The sequence below is a fragment of the Carica papaya genome, chromosome 4 (genome assembly GCF_054855325.1).
Source record: "Carica papaya isolate Zhongbai chromosome 4, ASM5485532v1, whole genome shotgun sequence".
NCBI lineage: Eukaryota > Viridiplantae > Streptophyta > Magnoliopsida > Brassicales > Caricaceae > Carica > Carica papaya.
Window position 1 is genome coordinate 28,190,334 of NC_142312.1, and position 26,382 is coordinate 28,216,715.

Here is a 26,382-nt window from a genome sequence, read left to right on the forward strand (position 1 = left end):
TCGAATACTACTGGCACTAGCACTGCATATAACCTTATTATCTCCTGGATATACATTCTTACTAGATTGTCCAAGGGGTCGGTCATCTTGATAGTCAATAAGTGAGAGGACTTAGTGAGCCGGTCAACAATTATCCAGATGACATCATATCTCGAGCGTGCCTTAGGCAATCCTGTCATAAAATTCATTATGATGTGTTTCCACTTTTACTTTAAAATTGATAATGGTTGAAGTAACATATTTGGGCGTTGATGCTCTGTACTGACACATTAAACACTTAGAAACAAAGTTGATCATCTCTCTTTTAATCCCATTCCACCGAAATTAGAATTGCATACTTTGATACATTTTGGTGCTTCTGGTATGCATGGCAAACTTTGAGTTATGAGCCTTTATCATGATGTCTCTTTTTAGCCCACTGTCATATGGAACACACATTCTGTGCTGAAATTTGAGCAACCCATCGACAGAGACCTAAAATTCTAAATTTACTCTCTGTTCTACATCTTTCCTGAGGGCTACTAGGGTGAAATTGGCGGATTGACCTTCCTCTATTCTCTGGATCAACTCAGGTTGAACAGTTAGGTGGACCAAACATATAACTCTCTTCAGGTCTTGAAGTCATACCTGTTGTGCAGCCCTTATTACCCTACATTCTGAAACTATTATGTGAGCTAATATACTTGCACTTTTTTTACTAAGTGTATTGGCTACCACGTTGCCCTTACCCAAGTGATACAAGATGTTGCAATCGTAGTTCTTGAGGAGTTCTATCCATCGTCTCTAACGTATGTTGAGATCTTTTTGAGTGAATATATGTTTCAAGCTCTTATGGTCGGTATAAATATGAAAAGTCTTCCCATACAAGTGATGACGTCAAGTCTTTAAGGCGTGGATAATCGTAACAAATTCTAAGTCGTGGGTGGAGTAGTTTTTCTCATGACTCTTCAACTGCCTGGATCCATATGCTATGACTTTCCCATGCTGCATCAAAACACAACCCAACACTAGTTAGGAAACATCACTATAAATTGTATATCCACCTGTCCCACTCGACAAGGCCAACACAGATGCAGTAGTCAACCATTTTTTTAGTTTTGAAACACTCCTTTCACAATTTTTGTTCCACTCAAACTTGACGTTTTTCTTTATAAGCCGAGTCAAATGAGCAAATATGGTAGAAAATTATTCCATAAATCTGCGGTAATAACCTACCATCCCCATTAAGCTAAGAATCTCCTTGACTAATGTCAATATCTCCCAACCGAGCACTGTTTCAACTTTTTTGGAGTTTACTGACACTCCATCTCTTGATATAATATGTCATAGGAAGGTGGTCTGCTCGAGGTAGAACCCACACATACTCAACTTTACATACAGTTTCTTTTCTCTGAGAACATGCAAAACCTGAGTCAAATTATGAGCGTGTTCCTCTCTACTTTTTGAATAGAATAGGATATTATCGATAAATACAATGATGAACTAATCCAAGAATTGTCTGAAAACCTTGTTCATCAAATCCATGAAGATGACTAGTGTATTGGTTAGTCCAAATGGCATGACCAAGAACTCGTAGTATCTGTACCTGGTTCAGAAAGCTGTTTTAGGAATGTTTTCTGCCTTGATTTTTACCTAATGATAAACTGAATGCATGTCTATTTTGGAGAAGACCTGAGCACTTTATAACTGATCAAAAATGTCATCGATCCTAGGGAGGGGGTACTTGTCCTTGATCGTGATCCTGTTCAATCCTCTATAGTCAATACATAACTTTAATGTCTTATTCTATTTTTTTGCAAATGTGACTCCAACACCTCAAGGGGACACACTATATCAGATGAACCCACTATCCTGCAATTTATTGATATGTTTTTTCAGCTCTTCTATCTCAACACGACTCATGCGGTAAGGGGCAACCGAGATAAGTTGGGTTTCTGGCTGAAAATTTATTGTGAATTCAACTTTTCTGTCTACTAGTAGTTCGGTTAGTTCATCCAAAAATACATCGGGGAAGTCTCGGACTATAAAAATCTCTCAAATATAAATTTTTTTCTTAAGTTTACCTAGTTAGAGAAAACAGCCGAGTTAAAGCACTTGGTAATAGGAAAATTGCTATGAGGGACTAATGTTTAAAGAATTTTATTAATTTAAAAATGACTCTTCATTAAGAGGGTTGAATACAAGTTTCTTGTGAAAACAATCTACGGTGGTGTGATATGCTGCTAACCAGTTCATTCCAAAGATTATATCAAAGTCCCTCGTGTCAATCTCTATCAAGTCTACACTCAATTTTTTATCTACTATATCTATGATACAGACTCTGTATATAATCTCATCCAACAGTGTTTACTCCTAAGAGTAGACACAAATAACACAGAATCAAGTCTTTCAGGTAATACATTCAAGTTTGGTGTAAAAACATGTGAGACAAATGAATGCGAGACACCAGTATCAATCAAAACATGTTGAAGATGATTATAGATAATGTACGTACCCTGGATCACGTATGTGTTAGCTTCTACATCTTGCTGAGTAAGGTTGTAAATTCTACCCTGGATAGGGGGTCTAGTCCGATTCTGATTTCTCGGGCATTTTCTCGTGTAATGCTGGACACTCTCATATATAAGGAAAATATTGTTGAGGCGATAACAGGGTCAATCCCCATGATTATGTCACAATGCTGGCAAGTACTACCATGTTCTATTGCTGGAATTAGAGGAGGAGCTTAAGTCACTGGCCTTGGTCTCTTGTTCTACTGAACAGGTACAGTGGGTGTTGGTCTGCGATGTCAAACCGAAGGTTTGAGGTTCCTTACCAATAGAGGAAAAATACGAAGGTTCTTCTCTTCTAGTTGTGCCTTAGCTAGAATGGATGAGTAAGTATTGAGCTCGAACAGAAATAGCTGTTGTTAAATCTCAGGATAGAGGCCCCACTCGAGCTTTCTTACCTTTCTGCCTTCATCCATCATGCTCTCAAAGGAATACTGGCCCAACTTTAGGAACTTTTAGGCATATTCTGATTCAATCATATCAACCTAGACCAGGTGTGCAAACTCCATTTTCTTCAAATGTCGGAGATGTTTTGGGAGGTACTCGGCATTGAAGGCCATTAGAAACTGTTCCAAAGTGACTGGAATGGGTAGGGTGGCCTGCTTGAGCTGCCATCAGCGACCTGCCTCTCCCACCATCATATAGGTGAAAAATATAACTCTCTGTTCGGGAACCACCCCAAGAGTCGTGAAAGTCTTCGCTGTCTCAACTAACTAGTACTCGGCCTCTTTAAAAGAGGATGCCCTTGCAAAAGTAGATGAGTTTAGTCTTTTATATCTCTCAATATAGCCTGGGTCCATCATTGGTGGAATTGAGTCCCATGGAAGAGGGACTAGATTGTGTTGGGGAAGGGCCAGATGGCCCTGTGGTGGTACTAGATGATATGGTGGAGGCACTAGATTGTACTGTGATGATACCGAGTGATGCAGTTGGGGCACTAAATTATACTGTGGTGGTGCCATATGGTACTGTGGAAGAGTAGGATTGTACCAGGGTAACTTAGTATCCTCCCGCTGCAGGGGTGGCTTAAACTATAGCAGTGGAGGAGGGTCAGGTAGCTCATTCCTTTACTCCCGGGGCTGCTGGACAACAATGAATCTTTCTAGCATTTTAAAGAGTTGGTCAACATCCTCTCGAAGTGAACCCTCCCGGGCTGCCTGGTTTAGTAGGGGTCTTCCTCTTTTCATCTATCTGTACCTGCATTTCATAAGGAATTGTTGATCAATAATTCATTTTTTTTGGGTTTTCTTAAGATTTTTGTGTAAGGAATGGTTCCGATGAATGCGGCTCTGATACCAACAGTAAAGATCCGGAACTTAAAAAAAAATAAAGTCATAAATTAAGTGCGGAAGAGAAATAATCGAGTTTAGGGTTTACATTCCTTATACAATAATTTAGAATGCCCAATAGAGCTACTAGAATGACCCTTCTAAAATAACAAACGAAAATTAAAAAAATAAATAAAAAACAGTATGCTGAACATTTTAGGACGACTTTCACTAGATTTTGAAGGGAGTTCAGGTGGTAAACTATTCACAACCCTCTTGTTGATCGGGATCTGAGCCTTGGTCCTCTTAATCTGAAATAGTTAATGAAAGAATGAATTACACTAACCTAATAAAAATATCATACTACTCACCGATATAAAAATTGAAAGTTGGTAAAAATCATAAAAAAATTAATATAACTCTTGATTTAAGTAAATTCATTTATCATAAGGAAAACCATTTACTGCATATATTTACCGTTGCGAGATTTTTAAAATCGACCTATAGAGACAATAACTCAAATAACATTCCAATGTCATATTCAAGTGAGTAAAAACAATAATTTTCCCTTTTTTATTTGCCTACTGGTATCCCTAAGGGCCCATAGGGATGTCCCACTACCCGTGAATCAATATCCAACATTGTCAACTAACTGACCATTCCCATACTCAATCCGGTATGAGGGTGAATCGGGCCGTCTCCATACCCCGTTAGGTATAAGTGTCAAAAATTTCATTCATCGATACCCCGTCCGGTATGACGCAATATTCACGATAAGGTTCTCTGTAACACCCCAACCATTTCTTTTTATTTTATTTTTTATTATTGTAATTATTATATGAATATAATTATTATTTATGTAATAATATATTGAATTTAATTTAGTTTAATTTATTTTAATGGAAATAATAATAATAAAAAGGGGTAAAAATTATTTAGGAATTTAATTGAAAATAATTTTGGGAAAAAGGGGTGAAAATTTGGGTTCTGGGGGTATTTTTGAAAGAAAAATCAGAAACCGTTTCTATCTTTGTGATTACCGTTTCCTCCTCTATAGGTTGACGAGAGCAAAACACCAAACCGCGACGTGAGCCGGAGGAGCTGCCCCACTGGAGAGCCCCACCGCCGGTAAGTTTCAGTTTTCTGTATTTTTTCGGCCCACTGAGGGCCCTAAAGGTGTTTTCTCACAGGAACTGATGCAAGTTTGGCTGAATTCAGCTGAAAACAGCCAACCCGAGGTGAATCACCGCTGCGAGCGGCGGTGCCATCGCCGGAACACGGTGGAGCTGCCGTGCCGGAATTTTAAAATTGGCTGAATAGGCCATGGGTCTAATTTTTGAGTTATTTGGGACATGTGTAGGTACCATAAGCGCGTTTCAGTTCCCGAAAAAAAATTCAAGCAACCTAGGGATCGCTCGTAGGCGCAGTGAAAATCTAGTTTTCAGCGTCAAATCAGGTGAGGACCCCTCACTCGATCTCTTATCATGGAATTTAATTTTGAATAAATGATAATAATGTATTTTGTATAAATTAAATAGATATGCATAACTAATTTCGGTTGCTAATGGAGCCCGAACCGGACATATTTCTCTGTTAATTCCTGTTTGATTTATTTTACAGTTTAAATGCATTATAGTATCTGATTTATTTATTCTATGATTTTGAATGCATGAATCATTGCTTACTCCACTACTGTTTGATTTTGGGAATCTAATATATGCTTGCTTTGTTGGATGCATGTTACTTATTTATGTATTCGTGTTTGAGTTAGTAACAGAGACTAAGGAAAAATAGGAAAAGGATGTGATTTGATAAATTGATAAGATGACAGCCTCACTAGATATCCTGTGAGATGGTGGACGGATCGGGTTCATAGAAAACCCTACCGTGAATGTTGTTTCATACCAGACGGGGTATGGAGACTTTATGATTTTGGTGCTCATACCGACGGGGTATGGGGACGGCCCGCTTCACCTTCATACTGGACGGGGTATTGAGGTTTATTGTTTTGGTACTCATACCGGACGGGGTATGGGGATGACCCTGGAATTAAGTTTGCTAAGGAGAATGGTTCACGTGTAGCGGGGACTCCTATGAATTCCCATGGATACTAATAGGCTGATAAAAAAGGGCAATTGTTGTTTGATGATTTGAATATAAAAGTATGATATGTGTTATGTTACAGATTATATATGAATTCATGATATTTATAATGTTATTGTTTCTATAAGTTATTTTTATAAATCTCACTACTTTAAGTGGACAGTAAATGGTTTGATTATTGATAAATGAATTTGTTTAAATCTACTACTCCATTGGTTGTTTTAATTTTCTACCAACCTTTACTTCTGTGACGGTGATTAGTGTGATGTCCTTATTGGGCTAGTATAGCTCATTCCTTATTTAACTATTTCAGATCAGGAGGACCTGGTTCTTGAGCCCGATCCACAAGAAGACGGCGAGTAGATGTTAGATATTTTATAGTTTTTTTTATTTTTCTTAATTCTCGTATTTTTTTCGGAGAACTTATTCTGTGATATTGTTTAGTACTTTTAAGTTATTGTGTATGAAATATTAATCTTAATCTTTTATTTCGCTTCCGCACTCAGATTATCATATATATTTCCTTTTGAATTTCCGGGACCGTTACATTCTTTATGTACCCGGTTTGTCCAAAATCTCCCAAGATATTCAGTAAGGCTACCATTCATTAATTCAAGTGACTAAACAATTTCTCGTTTGCATATTAATTTTTAATTTCACAAATCAACCGTAAATCACGCAAGATAAGCAATATATATATCAAGGAAGCACAACTGAATCGTTTAAACATTCTAATATATCATAATGTATTTAAAGTGATAAATTCGACAATCAGTTAAATAAGGTAATTAAAGAACTAACCGGTTCTGACTCCATTATTAACCTGTAATTATTTTCAAGTTTTCTAGATTACACAAAATACCATATTATCGATTATTAAGCTTCAATTCCATAACAGAGAATAAAGTGAATGATTATTACCTGAATCAAAGTGCAAAATACCGAACCTTCTACTGCGCCTACTGGTGGTCCCTGAATTTTCTGAATTTTTCTACGGAGATTAAAACATGCTTCACATATTTAAAAATACCTAAAAAAATTCAAAATTAGTATCAAAAACTTTTTTTGACCAATTTTAAAATTCCAGCACGGTGACATCGCCATTCTTCAGCGATGACACTGTCGCCCACAGTCGCGATTTGCCTCAGCCTGGACGTTTTCAGCCAGTTTTGGCTAGTTTTGGCCGATTTTATACAATTTCCTATGAGAAAACATGTTAGGAGGTCTCAGTCGACCGAAAAAAGTCAAAAATTAAAAACTTACTAGCAGAAGAATTTTTTGGTGCGACGGCTCTACTGGCTCACCTTTGTGGTTGGATGTTTTTTTCGGTCAACCTGTAAAAAATAGAACGGTGAACACAATGGTGAAAAAATCGAATGATTAGTTTGTCTGCAGTTTTCAACTTGGCCATGGGGGTGCTTGAAATCAAATTCCGAGCGGATAGGAGAATTTTTACCTTTTTTGGCTGTTGTAGGTGGCTCCTGCGCTGCGGCGGGTGGCGAGTGACTCCCTTCTCCAGTGACTGGTTCTTTTTCTCCAACAAGAGACTGGCGGCTAGGGTTTGGATTCGGTGTAATGCGAAATATTTATACCCGCCTCGCGTAAATCTGAGTTGTTCATCGCGTTTGATCTCGATTGTTCGATTGCGTTTAAAGAAGAAATGAATCTGAACCATTCATCGCGATTTGATCTCGATTGTCCGTTCGTGTTTAAAGAGGGAATAAATTTGAGTCGTTCATCGTATTTAATCGCGACTATTTGATCGTGCTTGGGGAGAAAATGGATCCGGACCGTGCACGTGCGCAGGAATACTTCCCAGCTGTCCGATTGTGGGACGCGCGGATCGCCAGCGTGGTTCCCTGCATGACAATGAGTCAGCAGGCCTTACTACGCAGCGTGCTTAGTCCCATGTGACAGAATTTTTCTTAATTGTGTTCTGACCTCTAGTTTCTATTTTTTTTTTCAAAAACGTTATTCAAACTCAAATTTTCAGCATTTATTTAAAAATTATTTTCAATTTCGTTCCCAACCCATTTTTTTTCTTCATAATTTCACATTAAATTAAATTTTATTAATTTTAAAATTAAATTTTTATACATAATTTTAATTCTAAAATTAATTTTGGACCAAGTATAATATGTAAAAAAAAAGTTATCATATTTATTATAATAAATATCGTAACTAAATTGTACATATTAATAACGTGACTAACTATATATTTTTAATTAGCATTAAAAACATTGTAGCACGTTAAAAAGTTACATTAATATCATATGAAAAATGTTCTTAGATATTTTCATTTACAATAAGATTTGATATAAAAGAAAAATTTTCAAATATGTTAGATTCCTCAATTTGAATTAATCAAGACTTACCACATTGAAATTTTTTTTATTAAATATATTTATTTTAATTTTTTATTATTAAAATTTGATATTATTTTTATCATGTAATAAACAACATATAATAAAATAATAATAAAGTATAGAGCTGTATAACAGAATATGATTAAACAATAATAACATATAATAAAAAATTATAAGATTTAGGTAATTATAATTACTTAGAGATAAAAATAAATAAATAAATAAATAAAAAGTTGGCATCATTCATATGAACAGCTCAATGTCCCACTACCAGCCTACAAGTAGGGTATTTATATGGATTGTAAGTATGTAAAACCCAGAAACACCAACTTTGTCATTTGCCCTTTTTTAAAGGGCAACATGTGAATACAGTTGTGAAAAAAAAATAAAGGAATATCAATTTTATAAACTATTATATAATATACCCTCTATCTAATTAAATTAATCTGTTTCTATGATATTAAATTTAAAATTTTCTCTTAAGATTATTGTAACATCTTTCTACTTAATAATAAAATTGATTAAGAAATATAATTAATCACAATTCTCTCTTCAAAATCACCATGATATATTACAAAATTATATAAATAAACCTTAAATTAAATAAATATTATATTATTTAAATGTATGGAATATTGGCCCAACTTTAGGGCACTGTATCTTCTGCTCTTGTGGGCCTCATCGTAATTTTACTCTCCAGAACATCCAGTAGCACCCAACTGGGCTTTCAATAAAACAATTAAAAAAATTAGAAAAACGAAGGTGCGAAAACGACGTCGTTTCTATTCGGTTGTGTTTGACGGTCTCCTCTAATCCCTGGAACTAAAATTATTAATCCCCCCAAAACTCTCTGTTTATTTATCCCGACCCGAGAAACCAGACAACCTCCGACGAAGACGACAATGGCGACGTTGAAAACAATCTCGGCGGCGATAAAGCTCATCGACGCCAAAAAGGAGACTCTCAAGAAAGCCTACGACGAGCTTCAAGTCCACTCTTCTCTTCTCTCTCCTTCTCTCACTTTTCCCTGGTCCGACCTCGACTCCTACTTAACCTCCGTCCAGAATTCGCTCTCCGACCGGTTCCATCTCCTCGAGATGCTCGAGTCGGCTACGCAACCACCACAGGACCCGAATTTGTCTTCAAACCACGCTAACACTGTCTCCGCGAACCCGCGAGAGCCCTCCTCTTCCTTACCCCAGCCTGATCAAAATTTGGTTGACTCGGTGCCGAATGGGCGCGAGCTGGTTTGCTCTTTGGAGAATAATCAGCAGGAGTTGCGAGACCCGTCCAGTTCGTCTGACCCTCAGAGTCAGGAGAAGGTAGAGTCGGTTCCGGCTCGTACGGAGTTGAGGGTTTTGTGTGAGAAGATGGACGGGAAGGGATTGAGAAAGTATATAAACGAGCATTCGAAAGAGAGAGATGCGATACGGGCTGAGCTCCCAGATGCAATGCGGTGTGCTTCCGATCCGGGTGCTATGGTTTTGGACGCATTGGAGGGGTATTATGCGGAGAATTCGAAGGGTCGAGACGATAGAGACCCGGAATTGTGCGGCATAAGGAGGGGTTGTGTGCTGTTGCTGGAGCAGTTAATGGAGATAAAGCCCGACTTGGCTGCCCATGTAAGGGAGAGAGCTAAGTGCATGGCTAATGAGTGGAAGATGAAGGCAAATTTGATTCGTGAAAACCCCTTAGAGGCACTTGGGTTTTTGCATTTAGTGGCGGCTTATGGATTGGGGCCTGAATTTAGTACTGATGAGCTTGTGAATTACTTTGTTACCGTTGCAAGGTACAGACAAGCAACCATATTGTGCAGGGCTGTTGGTTTAGGGGATGAAGTTTCTGGTATGTTTGAATGCTTTAGTTCAATCCAATATTTGGCATTTTATTTGGTTTTATAATTGAGGTTTCATAATTGATGCTTTAGTTTCTGGGATTTTGGTTTATGGCCTAGACAAGAGATAGAAGGTGAAGTGTTTGAAATTTTAATTTGATGCAAATCTCAATATGAATGTCTGATTGTGGCTTGATTTCTTATTAGAGTTTATTCTTGATGCCTAAGTTTATTGAATATTGATAGTCATAGGCAATGGATGTTCATGGATGAAATCTTCTAATCATATTAGGAAAAATAGTTCATTCTATTTTCTTTTGAAGTGGGTGCATTGGGTGCTTGGCTAATGTATAAGATATTGGACATGTTAAATGAAGTCGTGTAGTTGAATGTGGAGAGTAATGGTTTTGTAACTTCTCTTTTATGCCTCAAACTACTATCTATATGAACAAAAAGATTTGGACTTTACCTATGTTGTGAAAGTAGAATATAGGACACTGTCTCTTCATGTTAGGCAGTGGGAGGAGATAGTAATATTGAGTAGGAAACTATAATTGCTGTGGAATGGGAAGGAGATGGTGTGGATAAGGAAGCTATCGTGTCATCACGTGCGTGTGCTCTCAGATGCATATACACTGGCACTAGTTTTTTCATGTGCGCAAAAAGTTTGGGACTTATACGTATGTCGAGAAACTTAGCATATCGGACAGTGAATAGAAGACTAGGCTGCTATTTAGGTAAGACCATGGGGGCAGTAACATTGACCAGGAAACTATAGTTGTTATAGAATGGAAATAACATGGCGTAAACAAGGGAGCTATTGTGTCATCACCTGCTTGTGCTCACAGATGCATACATACTAACAATAGGTTAGGTTATGTTTGATCATGTGTAATTTTGTGTTTTCTATAAACAAAGTAATATAAAATGTTTTGACTTCTCCTAATCATTTTTCATTATGAGAATTGGTACTTTGCACAGTTCTCTTCTAATGGCATTTTATATTTATTCCCATACTTTTCAACTTTAGAATGAGAGGGAGTGGGGTTTTGAACTCAATTTCAATTATTTTTTGTTGTTGCTCTAATGGTCTTACCGATCAGCTATGAAGTCTCTGATATAAATTGGATTTTTCGCAGATCTTATTCAGAAACTTTTAGACGATGGCAAACAACTTCTTGCCATTAAATTTATTTTTGAGTTTCAGATGACTGATAGGTTCCCACCAGTCCCCTTATTGCAAGACTACCTAAAGGAGTCTAAAATGGCTGCTGACAAAGTTTACAAGGAAGGGAAGTTCTCTCTTCAGTCACAGGTAAGTCTGCATGTCCTTGCATTTCAGCATTACTTGTAGCTCAATTTTGAAAATTCTGTTACAAATGTGATAATCAAAATTTTCATGCAGAATGAGGCCATTGCCAAACAACTTAGTGCACTAAGAGCTGTAATCAAAGTAATTGAAGGGCACAATCTCGAGTCTCAATACCCACGGGAGAGCCTTGAGAAGCGTATTGAGCAACTAGAGAAGCAAAAAGCAGATAGGAAACGTCCTTCAACAGCTTCTACCCCCAAGCCTCAGCAGCAGAAGGTGAAGCAGCAGCCTAAGAAGCAGCAGCAGCAATCTAAGAAAAAGCAACAAGGAGGGACCAAGCGTCCCCGGACATCTGCGCATATTGATATACCGGCTGTCACTTCAGCCATCCCCCAGTTCCAGCAGCCTCATTTACAGCCAGCAGGTTTGTTGCCAGATCACTCTGCTGGGTATTTGAGCTCACAGGGTGGGCCTTATGGCTTCGTGGGCTCTGTTCATATGGTTGCTCCTTATGCCAACTCATCAGCTGGACTCTATGGTTTGGCTGGAGCCTCCATGAGTTTCCCTGGGAATCCAAACCCTACTGGATCCCATTTATATTCTTCAGAAGCACAAGTGGGATCTGGTTATTATGACAGGCCCACTGCTTATGGTGGATATGGTTTGTCATCTCAATACCATTCAGCATACTATCCTCGGTAGTATCATTCATTTTCCGTCTTTGCTATGCCAAACTTTTGGATGGTATTTTCACTTTCGCCTGACGTTGTGTGTCTGATTATCAGAAAGCATAGTTGCTTTTTTGATCATGTAGATTATATAGTAAGTTAGGTAGATTTAATTGTTGCAACATATGGTGTGACACTCTTTGGTGCCACATATATTTACCCTTTTTGTTTTTTTTAAAAAAATTAAGAATTCAGGTATATCATGAATTCTTCTGTTAGATGTTTTTGGTCATGTGTGGGAGAGGTTTGGTTGAAAGTGAAACCTCTTCCATTGATTATATTGTTTTGAATTTCCACCCTTCTCCTTGTCTACCTTGATGGAAGTTCTCTGCCACTACTATCCTGGCACTCAATGGACCTAAGATCACAGGTCCTTTTGTTGGAGTTGAAAGTATTTGATTATATGCTCTGGCATTTCAATCTTCTATCTTATTGTCCTGAGGTATAACCTTTGACAGTATTCCATTTTGAATGATTTCTCTATGTATACACACGTATCTTTGAGTACGTGTACACATTTAGGATCTCTGTTCATATTCATTTGCTCTTTTCTCCCTCTGCAAAAGCAGGGAGAGAGAGTATACCTGGCAAAAAGACATTGCTTGAACGATTAGAAATGGGCAAAACTGGTAGCCTCTTCCTCACGGTAGACAATGAATTCTCTGACAGTATTTCATTTTAAGTTAGAGGGTATTTGACTCAATTTTTTTTTTCAGTCAATAAGAGCTTATGAACTCTCTGACAATGTTTAAATTCTTTTTACGCGGTTATCTTGCTTATAAAGTTCATGATTATATTTTAGAAAAGCTGTTGGGGACAAACTTTGCATTTTCGATAGCTTGTAAACTGTATAGAAGTGTTAGTTTTCACCCAAGCAATTGTCCTTAATGTCCCAAGTAATTGTCTTGATGTCCCTAAACAACTTTACAAATTCCAGTCTTTTTTAAGTTTCAAACCTTTGCAACAGTATAGTAATTTTTTTTTTTTTTGTTTTAGCATAACAAACAGCTTAAAGATATAGTTTATAGACCCAGTTATCTAAATACTTCAACACTTCACTTATTCATTCGATTTTGAAATTTTAAGAACATATATGTTATTGAAGAGCTTATAAGTTACAAGGGCTTATAAGCCCTTATCTTTTAAGCAAGTCAAGTATCCTACTAGTCATTTTAAATTTTTTTGTAGGATCTTCTTCTGCTCTTACTTTCTAAGGTGAGGGTTCGCTAGAGCAGAGAAGGCAATCAACATCCTAAATCATCAAATTAGATGAGTGAGTTGGTCTTATCTTTTCCATTTGCAAGTTTGTCCCTGGTGTGCTTTTTGTTCAGACATAAGCCAGTCTGAATCACTGACCAACATCTCCAAGCGAGATTTTCTCCTCCTTTTTCGATAGAAACTAGATCTGTCTTCCTACGAGACTTTGTCCCTCTTACAAATGCTCATTCATTTGCTCAATCACACGTGGAGATGTGTAAACGATGATTATGCAAGTTCAAGAATGGAAGTTGCTTGGAAAAGCAGCTTTTCTTCGGCTAGAATCTGCAGAGCTTACGAAAAACCCTCGGTTGTATGTCATGTCTAGGTGAATCCATTCTTTTTATCTAAGACATGGCATGACCCAGAATAGTTCACAAAACGCACCCCTGAGTCGGTTTCTTTGTTGAGTCCAAATCTTTCTCTCCCGGCATCTGAATTTGCATTTTCCTGTTATATAACTTCTGATCCCTTAATCCAGATTTCTGGAAGTAGTACGATACTCCGTTTGGGCTGTTAAAGTTAGACCACGTAGCTGTTTTACGATATACTTGTTATTTTCTGTGAGTTGGTTTCGACATTTTTTTTTTCTATACAGCATTGTATCTCGTTGCAAACTGTATTTACGAACATCATAACTTGAATTCAGTTCTGGTTATATAGCCATGTAGAAGTAGTAGTAGTGGTGGTGGGGCAAGTAAATTTTTACCTACTGAAATTCTGCTGTAAGTATATCTGGTAGATATTGTGTTGCAGGATGTGATTAGGGTTTGGGCAGCATAAACATGTACCGGCGAGAAATAGTTATAATGACTTGAAATATATACGTGCAATGTCAATATAGAAAATAAAAATATATATATTTATATTTTGATAGAGGATATTTTCTATTTTTTTTTATTGGAGCATGCAGAAGAATGATTAGAAGACAAGTTGATAAGGCAAATCATGATGTGTTTTTTACTTGATACATCTTCTTTATACATATATTTTATAGCTTCTCCTTAAATTACGGCACCTAAAGTGTCAAATTTCCCTTGTGTTATTTTTTCTGATTTGAATTTTAATCATACGTGTTTTTAATTGTAATTTAATATTTTATATAAAAACTAAATAAAATTACAACTTGTTTTAAAAAAAAAAATTGATAATTTATGTAAAATAATAAAAACCCAAATAACAATACACTGAATTATAAAATAAAAAGTACAAGTTTCAATGATCTGAAGTTGGACTGAATAATCAATATTTACTTTTTTAATTTATTAAAATAATTAATGTGTATAAATGTTAAAAATTCAAACTTTTTTAAAATAATTTATGTATTATAAAAACAAGGGCTTGTTTGGATGGCAGGAATCTTAATGAATGCTAAAATGTTGTGATACTGAGTTTCACTTATAACTGTGGTTCGCAGAAAAAAAAAAAGAAATTAAATTAAATTAAATTTTTTAATATTTAAAGATAAAATTTATAAATTTGGAAAAAAATTATTTATTTATAATTAAAGTGGAATTTTAATTTAAGAAAATAATAAAATGACAGGGAAATGACAAAAACGGCAGACCCAGATCCAATGCAACAAGTCAACTTCTCTCTCTTTCTCTCCTCTCTGACAATCTTCACTAACACACACAACCTCCTTGCACTCCCCCACCCCTTCCTGCACACTCCCCTCTCACTCTTCCTGTTTACCCTTTTACCCTTCCTTCCTCCTCTTATAAAACCTTCTCCTCTTTTTGACTCCACCTTCCTCCCTCCTTTGTCTCTTTCTTTCTTTCTTTCTTCCATTCACACTCTCGCAAACCACTATCGCTATTTCTCCCTCTCCCTCTCTCTCTCTCTGTTTCAATGGATGACCACGTTTCCGCTCCCCAGCAGCTCCAACTCCGCATGTCGGACACGGGCGATCCGGCGCAAAAGCCGGCTGGTTTCGACGGAACTGGAGCTGGCGGCGCCAGGTACAAGCTCATGTCGCCGGCGAAGTTGCCGATCTCGAGGTCATCTTGCATCACGATCCCTCCTGGTCTGAGTCCGACGTCGTTTTTGGAGTCTCCTGTTTTACTTTCCAACGTCAAGGTAGAGTTGGGCTTCTGGGATCCTTGGTTTCCATTTTTCTTTTTTTTTTTTTTTTTTTTTTTTTTTTTTTTTTGCCTTTGAGAGTGTGAGGAAAATGGAAGTGACGTTGGAAGCAATGGAGTTTTCCTTTCAAATTTTGCTGTTTGGTTGGGTAGAAAAGAAAAGTTTGAAATCTCAAGGAAAGATCCATTGATGGGTCTAAAGAAAGTAAACCAAATTAAAGTGGCATGCTAAGTCATTGTAATTTGAACTTTTCTGTACTTTAATCTTCTTTAGTTCTGTTTTCTATTTAGCTAAGTTGCTAACCAGCTTTTATTATCTTGCTTGGAAGAGAAATTCATCAACGCAAATTTCCAAGTTTGTTTTTTATTTTCCCTATTGACCTTTGTGGGTTTGTTTTAATTTCTTCTAGCAACCAGAATGACCATGTAATGTAGAGCTTCATGTCGTTTTGTTTCTGCTGGTTTTCTGGTATCTTTAAGGAGAATGCTGTGGAGTCTTCCAATGATGTGATTTGGGTTTTTAATTTGACAAAAGATGCTTTTGTTTTTCCTCAAGGAAATAATTCGAAATTCGTTAGTATATCTATATTTCGTCTCCATAAAATTTCATTTTATATCTGGGTGGTGCTGATGTTGCGGGCCCTTGTTTAAGATTCTGATGCCTGCTATTACAATAATCTGCATTGGCACGTCCATGCCCGTTTAGATTGTTCTATGGAATATCGCTTTGTTCTCTACAGCCCTGCTTGAACTTTTCCATCTTTTTTATTGCTCAGTGTTGTTTTTTCACACAATGGATCTTCCTCCTTCTTGTCGCTTCTTGTGCTTTTCCTCTACTATTTGTTATGAGGTCTTGTTGGGTATACAATCAACTTTCCATTTGTGTTTGTGGAATATAGAATAAATGCATCTGTGAGGATGAGTGGACTAATAATGGTTAAAATTTGTCACAATCACAGAAGCAAAAACTGCTGATGAGAAGTATGTAGGTCGTCACTCATAAGAGATAAGATGTGTTTGCCTCCAATTTTAGGGCGAATGTTCTCTTGGCAGACTTACCGTGAAGCATAAGATTTAGGGTGTGAGCTTTGTTGAGACAGATAAATGTCACTTTCCTAGAATGAAAACATTTGATGACAAACAAAGGTCTTTTGCTTTTACCTCTTTTGAGTGGCCTTGCTGTAGAATCTTTCCTTCTTTCTTCCTATTTCTTAGAATTTCTTTTTCTGTTCCCGAGGTTTCTACAATTGGCTTGCTTTCCTCAGATGATTTCATGAGTTTGGTTTTCCTTTATTGTTGACGTTTATAAGGACAGTTGTTCATCCTCTCTTGGAGGTTTCTGAGCTTGCAAAATTTTTTTTTTTCTTTTTGAGTAACAGGCTTTCATAATTACTGGATCTTAATATCCTAATATTTTATTTCTTTGTTTTTGTACTAGTTTAAGATAAGAATTTTCTCTCTGCCGGTCTCATGTGGTTGAAAGGGAAAGATCATGAATCAATAACCTTGTATGTTTTTTTCTTGGTCTTGCAGGCAGAGCCATCCCCCACTACCGGTTCCTTGACTAAGCCTCAAATGCCACATGCCTCTGTTGGTTCCAGTTCATATTTGGCGACTAGCTTTGAGGAGAGAAAGTCCAGCAGCTTTGAGTTTAGGCCCCCTCCCAAATCAAATATGGTAACTTCCTGCCAAAATACTTACACTCATGACTTTTCTGTGGGTCAAATTTTAAACAACTGTGGATAGGTGACTGTGCTGGATCCTGTTTTTGGTGAAACTATATTTAAACTTCGTAATGATAATAGTTAGCCAACCAGCGGATTAGATTCTTTGCACTGTCAGTATATTGATATTTAGGCTAACTCGGTCACTTTTTCCTCTTACCAGTGTCCCATTCATATATTTGTGTTGTAAATTTTTTGGATAATGATTTTGGAGTTTGATGACCATGTGTTACTTCCGTGTTCGCACTGCTGTTGCTTGTAGGGATCTTTTTTTTATAATAACATTTACATTCAGATTCATTAGAAGGAAACAGATAAGGCATCTTATCAACAGAATTGCCCATTTTTCCTTTTTTTTTTCTCTGAAATATAAATTATCTGTGGTTATTTGCTACTAATACTTCTTGCTACTGATTGGGTATGGCTCTCTAAAGATTTTCATTGATTTCAAGGCTCCTGCAGATTTTAACCACCAGAGAAGTGAGCAAACTGTACATGTCCAAGGTCAGTGCCAGAATCTGTCTTTTGTATCATCACACTCAGTTAAAGGTGAGACGACTGTCTCTTCAAATGAATTGAGATTATCAGCTCCAATTCATGTGGCTACAGCAGGAACTGGCGCTCCACCTGAAGTTGATTCAGATGAACTCAATCAACAAGGGCATCCTAACGCTGGGGTCCTGGCAATACAGTCTGATAATAGAGGAAATACACACTCAATGCCATCAGATGATGGTTATAACTGGAGAAAATATGGACAGAAACATGTTAAAGGAAGTGAATTTCCTCGCAGTTATTACAAGTGTACACATCCTAATTGTGAAGTGAAAAAACTATTTGAGCGCTCTCATGATGGTCAGATCACAGAGATAATCTATAAGGGTACACATGATCACCCTAAGCCTCAACCTAGCCGCCGATATTCTGCTGGTATGATCATGTCCAACCAAGAAGAAAGATCTGACAAAGCCTCATCTTTAGCTGGCCGAGACGGTAAAGGAAGAAACCTCAAGATGAGATTTGTTTGTCATTTTCTTTTCCCAACATAACAACTGATGCCACCTTTTCTTTCATTTTGCTCTATGTTTTGCTTTATAGACAAGTCCAGCATGTATGGTCAAGTTTCTCACACAGGTGAGCCAAATGGTACCCCTGACTTATCGCCTGGTGCAGCAAATGACGAAAATGGAGAAGGTGCAGTACTGAACAGGATCAATGATGAGTTTGATGAAGAAGATCCATTTTCAAAGCGGAGGTATCATAGTTCAACTAGCGGTGTAGTTATTTCCTAGACATTGTGTATATTTCTTAAGCTATGAATTGTCAAATTATATTAAGCAGGAAGATGGATGGTGGCATTGAAGTCACTCCTGTGGTTAAACCAATCCGGGAACCACGTGTTGTTGTTCAAACTCTAAGTGAGGTCGACATATTGGATGATGGCTACCGTTGGCGCAAGTATGGGCAGAAAGTGGTTAGAGGTAACCCTAATCCAAGGTGTGTACCAACATTACTGATCAAGGCTTATACTTAAAAATTGTCTCCTCTGATATTTTAACTTGTAACTTCAATCTTTTCTAGTACTTGTGAATTATGACCTGCATTAGTTCGTTTTATTTTTTTCCCTGAATATATTAATTGGTTCCTCCAGTCTTATATCATAGACAGTCTGTTATGGAAATGGGAAATTCAGATAATGTAACGTTGAGCTTATATATAATTAGGTCTAAAAGATTTCAGAGGATATGCTTGCATTACCTGTCAAAATATGGATTGACCGAGTTTTCAGTTTATATGGTGCATTCTATTGTAAATAAGTGAAACAAAAAGAGGTTAGGACTATTTAATAAGTGAAATGACTAAGGAGTAGTTGAAACTTATCAAACTTTAGGGGTAAGAATACTTTTTTTTTTTTTTTGTTCTTTCTAGTTTGGGTTAATGAATTTAGGACTTCTGTCCATCTATTTGACGTGCTAATTTTATATGTAGACATAATTTTTAAAATGGGTCAAGCCTTTTTGGACATGATAACAATTGTGTTTAAACAGTTCAGGAACTACTTAAACTGTTTACACAAGATTAAACCATTTTACCACATAAACATGTTAAATATGTTAAACTGGTCATGCAAGATTTGGCATTTTCTCTTATATTTAGTTCTCAATAAGCCTTTTATTATTTTGATAATGGTAAAATTTGCTTTTTTGAGAAGGATAAAGATAAAAATAATTATATTAACATTTTACTGTGTTTGTATGTATATTGCTTAAATCTTTTAGTTTTGAATTAAATGTAATGGTTGTATTTCTGGGATTATTGTAAATATAAGATAATCATAGTATTATTTTTTAAATAAGTGGCATATTAAAAGTGTTAGTTATGATTTGGGTTTGATAAAACATATTAATTATTTTTAAATAGGTTGAACGTATTAAAAAGTTTGGGTTAATTAACATGCAGTTAACTGTTGAGGCACGTCTTTAAAGAGGTTAGTCTTTTTTTTTTGGGGAAATCAATTTAATTTGTTCAGAAGTCAGTTAGATTTGAGTTTAAAAATTATGAAACAGGTAGTTTACCGTCTGAGTTTGGGTTTTGAATGTAGAATTATTAGTACCTTACGTTGATAGGACACCATTTAGACACAGATAAGACGAATTGTTACCACTAAAGTATATAACTTATGATTCTGGCTACTGTTTTGGTATATGATTATGTAGAATCATCGTGCTTCATAAACAATTCCTAATTGATTTAATTATGTTGCCAACGAAGTATTCATTTTATCTAATTTCCTTGTTTCCTTCGTTTGTGAACATTATGGAAATATACATTTAGCATAAATTAATTATCTTTCTTCCGGTTTAAATTGATCATTTTTAGTGTACAATTCATTAAATGTGTTGCTCAAGCTAAAATTAATACCAACCTTGAGCAGAGACCCTTGCACAGTAGCATTATCTTGCAACTTCAACGCAATGTATAAGTGGCAAATTTCATTTTCGTGTGCTTCGTTTCCAGTTGGTAGTAAACATAATAGGCATTATATATAAGAAAAGACAACTGAAGAAATAGATATTTATGGATATTTATGGGTCATTTTACCCCATGCAGTCTTTTGATTAGCATTTCAAGGATTACATTGCTTAGTTGCTCTCACTTTGGTAATAATTGGCCCACAATTTGCCTGAGAAGCCAGACTTGCTCTTGGCTCATCCTACTGTTCTGTTGCTGATGACAGCCTGATCAACGTAGATTCAATATTTTGTTTAAATATGACAAGACTTCTGCTACTTATTCTGTTCATAGTTGGATCTTGTAGGTTGATCATGATCTATCAAGCTTGCAGCTCTCTGTTAGATGAGCCTTTGTAACTGTTTGTCTACGGACTCTTTTAGTTTCGGAAAATTGTTATCAGTTTTCTATTTCTAAGAAAAGAAGATGGTTTTCAAATGTTTTCTAAATTGGAAGGAAAATGTTCTAGCACTACAAAACAGTCTTTATTTTAATCAAACTGGACATGTTCTTGATTTGTTTTCAGAAAAATATATTATGTTTTTTGAAACCTGGAAACACTTCCTGGAATCAAACAACAGAGTGTTTAACTTGAATTTTACATGTATTAGTATATATAGACAGTTTCTTGAAATTCGTGAGTAACAAATTCTTCCTGGTATTACTCAAATTAAACATGTTTTTTATTTGTTTTCAGAAAATATTTTTTTGAAACCTGGAAAGAAGTGGATTTAAATGATTTGGATATTTACTTGAATGTTATATGTACATACACACATATAGTTCCCATGAGTACTGAACAATTTGTTTTGAGAACCAAGAATATCTCTGACCGTGGTCCTCTTCCATAATGTCTTTGCTTACTGACTCGAGTATTTAATTTATTGTTCTTTGTGACAATCTATCCTTCACTGCATTATGGTTTCATATCATGCTCACACTTTGTGCAGGAGCTACTACAAATGCACAAATGCTGGCTGCCCGGTAAGAAAACATGTGGAGAGGGCATCACATGATCCAAAAGCAGTTATAACCACATACGAGGGGAAGCATAATCATGATGTGCCTACAGCAAGGACTAGTAGCCATGACACTTCTGGAGTGGCTCTCAATGGGGCTTCAAGGCTCAGACCTGAAGAAAACGATGCAATCAGCCTTGATCTTGGTGTTGGTATCAGTTCTGGAAATGATAATAGATTGAGCGAGCAGCAGCAAGTGCATGCTGAGCTTATCCAAGGCCAAACACGGGCAAATACTGCTGCCAGTTTCAGATTAGTTCCAGCAGTTCCACTCGCATCCTATTATGGTGTTGTAAACAGTGGCCTGAATTCCCATATGTCTCGGGAACCTCAAACTGAAGTTCGAAGTGTTGAACTTCAACCGTTAAACCATTCTTCTTACCCGTATCCACCAAACATGGGAAGAATACTTTCGGGTCCTTGATTTGTTGATGTAACGGGCAAAGATAAAATTTCTGTTTGCTTTTTTCCTTGAACTCATGCCGGCACAAGACAGGCTAGAATGTTAAATTTGGAATTGAGTTGTTATACATACATATATATATATATATATATGATAGCATAGTGTGAGAGAGCTAACCTTTGTATTAACTGCCTCAGGAATCACCTTGTGTCACTTGTTTGTATCATTGTCTGGTTGTACAAAGATTAAACTGATACAGGTACACTTTCTTCTGAGATAAGAGTACTGTATTTACTACGGGGAGTTGTTGAAATGGAATCTGTAAGAAATATGTACTCAAGGAAAAAAGTCCGGCAATCCACTACTCTTTTTTAAGATTTCTGCCGAGGCTTTTGGCATTGTACCATGTTCATTTTCTGGAGGGTATGAATTATCTGATTACTATAAATTGTTATTTAAGTAATCACTATCTATAAAATTATTGAATTACTATAAAATGCTGAACATATATATATATATACATATATAATTTTACTAGACAGTAATGGTTTGTGATTACTATGCCAAAAATTCACCATGATTCTTCTAAATTTTCCCTCCCAAGATGCAGTAAATTTTCCTTCTTGCAAAGAGCCAAAAAGTCATTGTGAGGGTTTAAAAATCATGGTAAGGATAATTAAAATGGTACCCAGAAAACACAGCTCTGCCTCTGCTTCTATTGGATTGTAGTTCTGACACCCTATTGCTAATGATCAAGTAGTACTATTTGTAATTTTATGGCTCAGGTCTTATTTATATTGGAGGCAATAATTTCTTACATATGAGATTTGTGTTTTGTCAAATTTTTAATATACAAATATATATATATTTTTTAAATCAGATTTATAAAAAGATTTATTTCTGATATCAGAAAGATCTATTTTTCATATTGATATTTGTTAAATTATATGTTTGTCTTTTCTTATATTGCAACAACAAACTATAAAGCACTGAAATTACTTATAAACTGTTCAATAATTTTAAGATGCAATTGTTTAAGCTTATCATATTAGTGAGACTTTATCATTGAGTATGTGACCTTGTAACGTGTCTAAATTGATTTTTTTGTAGGTTATGGATTGCATCTAAAATAATGATAAATAATATTGCAGGAACACCATCCCCATTATAGTGTTGCTTGGAGGTTTATAGAAAAATACCAAACAGGGAAAGTTATTGAAGAAATGAGTGTCCTCTGCAGTCTGTCTTTGTCTTGTACTGTAAACACAAGTAATTGCAGTTTTTGGAGCTTCTTAAGGCTACTGCAACCATTTTTAATGCACCCTAGATAACTTGCAAAACTCCTTAATTTCACACCTTTGTCTTTCACTACTTGTGGTCCAAAGGTATCTCTCTGGATCCTACCCTTCTTTCCTCATGTTTCAAATAAACATCTCCTATACTTACATGTATATATACCAGTAACCATACTTCATCTCAGTAGCTGATTACAGTAATACCCAACATCTCAAACAAAAATCTTGGGCTACTATAAGGATATCCCATTCAACTTTCATTTCTTTTGTATTATTGAAGGTAAAATAATATGTTTTTGATAAAATGAAATTAAAAATTTTGTCTTAATGTACGAAAATTAGTTCAGTCAATACTACTAAACAAAAAGAAAAGAACGAAAAATCTACCCATATTTGCCGTATATCAGGTTATTAAATTTATTAGTACTTATGTCAATTCTATCTCCACATTCGTATAGTAGTTATGAATTAACCTACGAAATTATTGAGTCGGTAATATTTATAATCTTACAGTAACTTATTAAAGTTAATTAAAGATTTAAGATTTTTTTTAACTTGATAAATAATCTAAAAATTAGTACTGATAGTAACAAGACACGTAGTAAAATTGAAAAAAAAATGATTGTATTTAGGACCCAGATAGCTAAACTGCCTACAGACTAGTTCACTGTAAGAGTGGCACAAAGAGAGAGATAGAGAGGGAGAGAGATGCAATCTATGTGGGTGTCTTTGAAGGAGAATGTGAACTGTGTAAGCAAGCGAAGTAATGTGATTCATAGGCCGGTTGGAAATGATAATGGCAAGAAAAAGAGCTGCAGCTGCAAACCAGAGAAGGAAAAGATGGAGAGTAGTCATGAGGTTGTTCGTCAAATGGGAAAGCCAGTATTCTGCAAAGTGCTTTTCAGGCCAAACTATCCAAGAACACAGTTCTATGGTGAGTCCTTGTTCTGGAATTACTTCTTTCTTTTCTCTCTTTTTTCTAATTAACCAAACACCACCATCATTTTTTTTCTGGGAGCAAGATTCTAAGTAACCAAACACCACTACATAAGTTTCATGGTCATGACAAACGTTACCTTTGCTTAAATCTGTTTCAAGAATCACTTTTTTAAAATGAAAAAAAATTAACCCTTTTAACTACAAATTTCTTAGCCTTATTAAACTTTTTTTGGTGTTGAAAGTTTGGTTTTTTTGTCTTATCAATTTTACTATTTGAATGATAGCGAGAGAAGGTATATAATCATAATGAGGGGTGTAAGCGAGAAAGAATTTTTGGTTTCTTCTCCTTTGTTTGAGATTGCTTCTTGTCAAATGAGAGGAAAAAGAATACAAAGTTAACTTTTTCAACTATGTAAATGTCTTTGATTTTCCTTCAATATAAAGTAGAATTTGAAGGACAAAAAGTTGATACAAAAAAACTATTTGTTTCTAATGTCAAGTTGATGATCTGAAACAAGGTTGAACTCGGAGTTGAATTCGTTGTAAGTCCGATTAAGTTTTAAAATATGTTCTTAACATGTTAAAAGAGAGTCAAATTAGACTATAACTATATCTAATTTTAGTCCAACTATGCTCAAGATTATATTTTTGTTTCTTAAAGTTTTTTGGGTTGTTTTATTCTTTTAATATAATTTGTTTTTGGTTATTAAATTTTTCATTACTTTTTAAAAAATTTCAATTTGAAAACATAAATTTGTCTGCTTTAAAAACTTACTTGCATTATTAACTTTTTAAAGAAGCAAAATTTGCTTTTAAAAAATTAAAAACATCAAGGTTTAATTAAAATAGTATTCGGGTTGAGTCGATTTTGATTTTGGGAGTCCTCGTATTAATTAGGGTTACGTTAATGATCATATCTTAATTCAGAAATGTAAGAAAAAAGTTTGATTCTAATCCAAAAACATATGATATAAGAAAAAAGTTGCTCAGCAAATATATCAAATATTGTAAACTTCCATGTTTCTTAAACATAATTATGTCCTTTAATAATTTAGTTTTAAAAACCATATAGAACAAAAATTTGAGAGAATAAGAACATCCCAGAAAAGTAAGTGATGCAATAGATGATTGGGAATAAAACATGACAGGTTTCTGGGTGTTAGATATGCTTAGATTGCGTACATAAAGACAGTGTTCTTCCACGTAGACCACCCAGAAACCAAATATCAATTCATACTTTTTTTGGGCAGCTGACAAAACTTCGAAATTTTCTATTTTAGCAACCTGACAAGAAAACTTAATAGCAGATTTATATTAGAACCCATAATCATGTTTATTGAAAATGACCTGCAAACAGAGCTTGGAGTTGAGGATCCAGCAAGAAACATTGTCCAAATGATCTTCCAAAGATCGTCAATTGATCCCTCGAAGCCACCAGGGAAGATCGAACACGTCCTACGAGTTAAAAATTCAATAGACGTGGTTGAAAGATTCGAAAAACACCGGGAAAAAGTGGTGAAGAAAGCCAATGAAGAACCAAAGAGACATCCAAGAAGCGCGGTTGATGGGAACGAGATGTTGCTCTTCTATGGCACAACAATCGCTTGCTGCCACCAAAGAGTACCAAAAATGAAAGTCTGGGACCCCTGCAGGAATCCCGATTGCCGGCTCTGCAGGACAATTCAGTCAAAATTCGACATGGAAAGTGCTAGGAAGAATGGGATTATATTGAACAGAAGCAGCCAGGAGATGAGTGAGTACAATGTGGGTGGGTTGAAGAAAGCGAAGAAGAAGAAGATGATGAGAAGAGCAGTCGTGGTTTGCAGGACAATTGCTGGAAGGGTACTGAGTGACACAGTTGATAGAAAGTATGGAATATCAGACTGGGATTCACTAGGATTTCAAGGGCTTGATTCAAACAAAAAATGCTTGATTGTCAGAAATCCATGTGCTGTTCTTCCTTGCTTTATTGTAGTTTTCACCTAACATGTATGTATACATTCGCGCATATATATATATATATATTTATTCTGTAATTTACTGTAGAAAATTTTAATTGCATACTACTTACATTGACGACTTGATTATTTAACATGACATTAGAACTAGAGATATATAATATTTCAAACCAAATTAACCTTCTTTCTAGTCATGGTATTTTGTCATGTGTACCCAAGGGGCGACAGGGGGTTTATATAAAACGACACAACGGTTAAGTAGCCATTAGTAAGGAATGGAGGCGGAAAGTTGTCATCTTTATACGATAAGTATCAGTGGTTCATTTGTAGAAGTTATCGAACCTATGATTATTGGCAGTGAGTAGCTAACTCGATGGAAGTTCTCAAAAGGTTTGGGAAAAAACAGGAGTGAAGAAGAAAGCTAGAACCAATAAATCCTCCAAGAGACAGAGTGGACGAAAATGAGATGCTGCTGCTCTGGCACTACTAATTACCGACCGTTGCAGGAGAATAGATGAATTTTCTGAGCTCTGT

General features: G+C 35.9%; 3 protein-coding genes across 7 annotated transcripts; all 3 read left to right on the forward strand.

Annotated features, from left to right (window-relative positions):
• Positions 1-9,110: 9,110 nt before the first annotated feature.
• LOC110820772 (FRIGIDA-like protein 2) lies at positions 9,111-14,293 on the forward strand. Its single transcript, XM_022050354.2, has 3 exons — positions 9,111-10,131; positions 11,260-11,435; positions 11,526-14,293. The coding sequence occupies exons 1-3, from the start codon at positions 9,189-9,191 to the stop codon at positions 12,132-12,134; spliced, it is 1,728 nt and encodes a 575-aa protein (XP_021906046.2). The 5' UTR covers positions 9,111-9,188; the 3' UTR covers positions 12,135-14,293.
• A 752-nt stretch (positions 14,294-15,045) lies between these two features.
• On the forward strand, positions 15,046-22,033 carry WRKY20 (WRKY family transcription factor family protein). Of its 5 annotated transcripts, none has more exons than XM_088218686.1 (7): positions 15,046-15,496; positions 17,032-17,175; positions 17,675-17,726; positions 17,832-18,215; positions 18,321-18,477; positions 18,561-18,719; positions 21,185-22,033. In XM_088218686.1, the coding sequence occupies exons 1-7, from the start codon at positions 15,269-15,271 to the stop codon at positions 21,675-21,677; spliced, it is 1,617 nt and encodes a 538-aa protein (XP_088074812.1). In that variant the 5' UTR covers positions 15,046-15,268; the 3' UTR covers positions 21,678-22,033. The 5 variants fall into 5 exon arrangements, with proteins under 5 accessions (XP_088074812.1, XP_088074813.1, XP_088074810.1 ...); XM_088218687.1 differs by having other exon boundaries at positions 17,835-18,215; XM_088218688.1 differs by having other exon boundaries at positions 15,050-15,496; positions 17,835-18,215; positions 18,564-18,719.
• Positions 22,034-23,486: 1,453 nt separating this feature from the next.
• On the forward strand, positions 23,487-25,926 carry LOC110820649 (uncharacterized). The gene is made up of 2 exons (XM_022050192.2): positions 23,487-23,885; positions 25,248-25,926. Exons 1-2 carry the CDS (start codon positions 23,660-23,662, stop codon positions 25,874-25,876), a joined length of 855 nt encoding a protein of 284 aa, XP_021905884.2. The 5' UTR covers positions 23,487-23,659; the 3' UTR covers positions 25,877-25,926.
• The last annotated feature ends 456 nt before the right edge of the window (positions 25,927-26,382 follow it).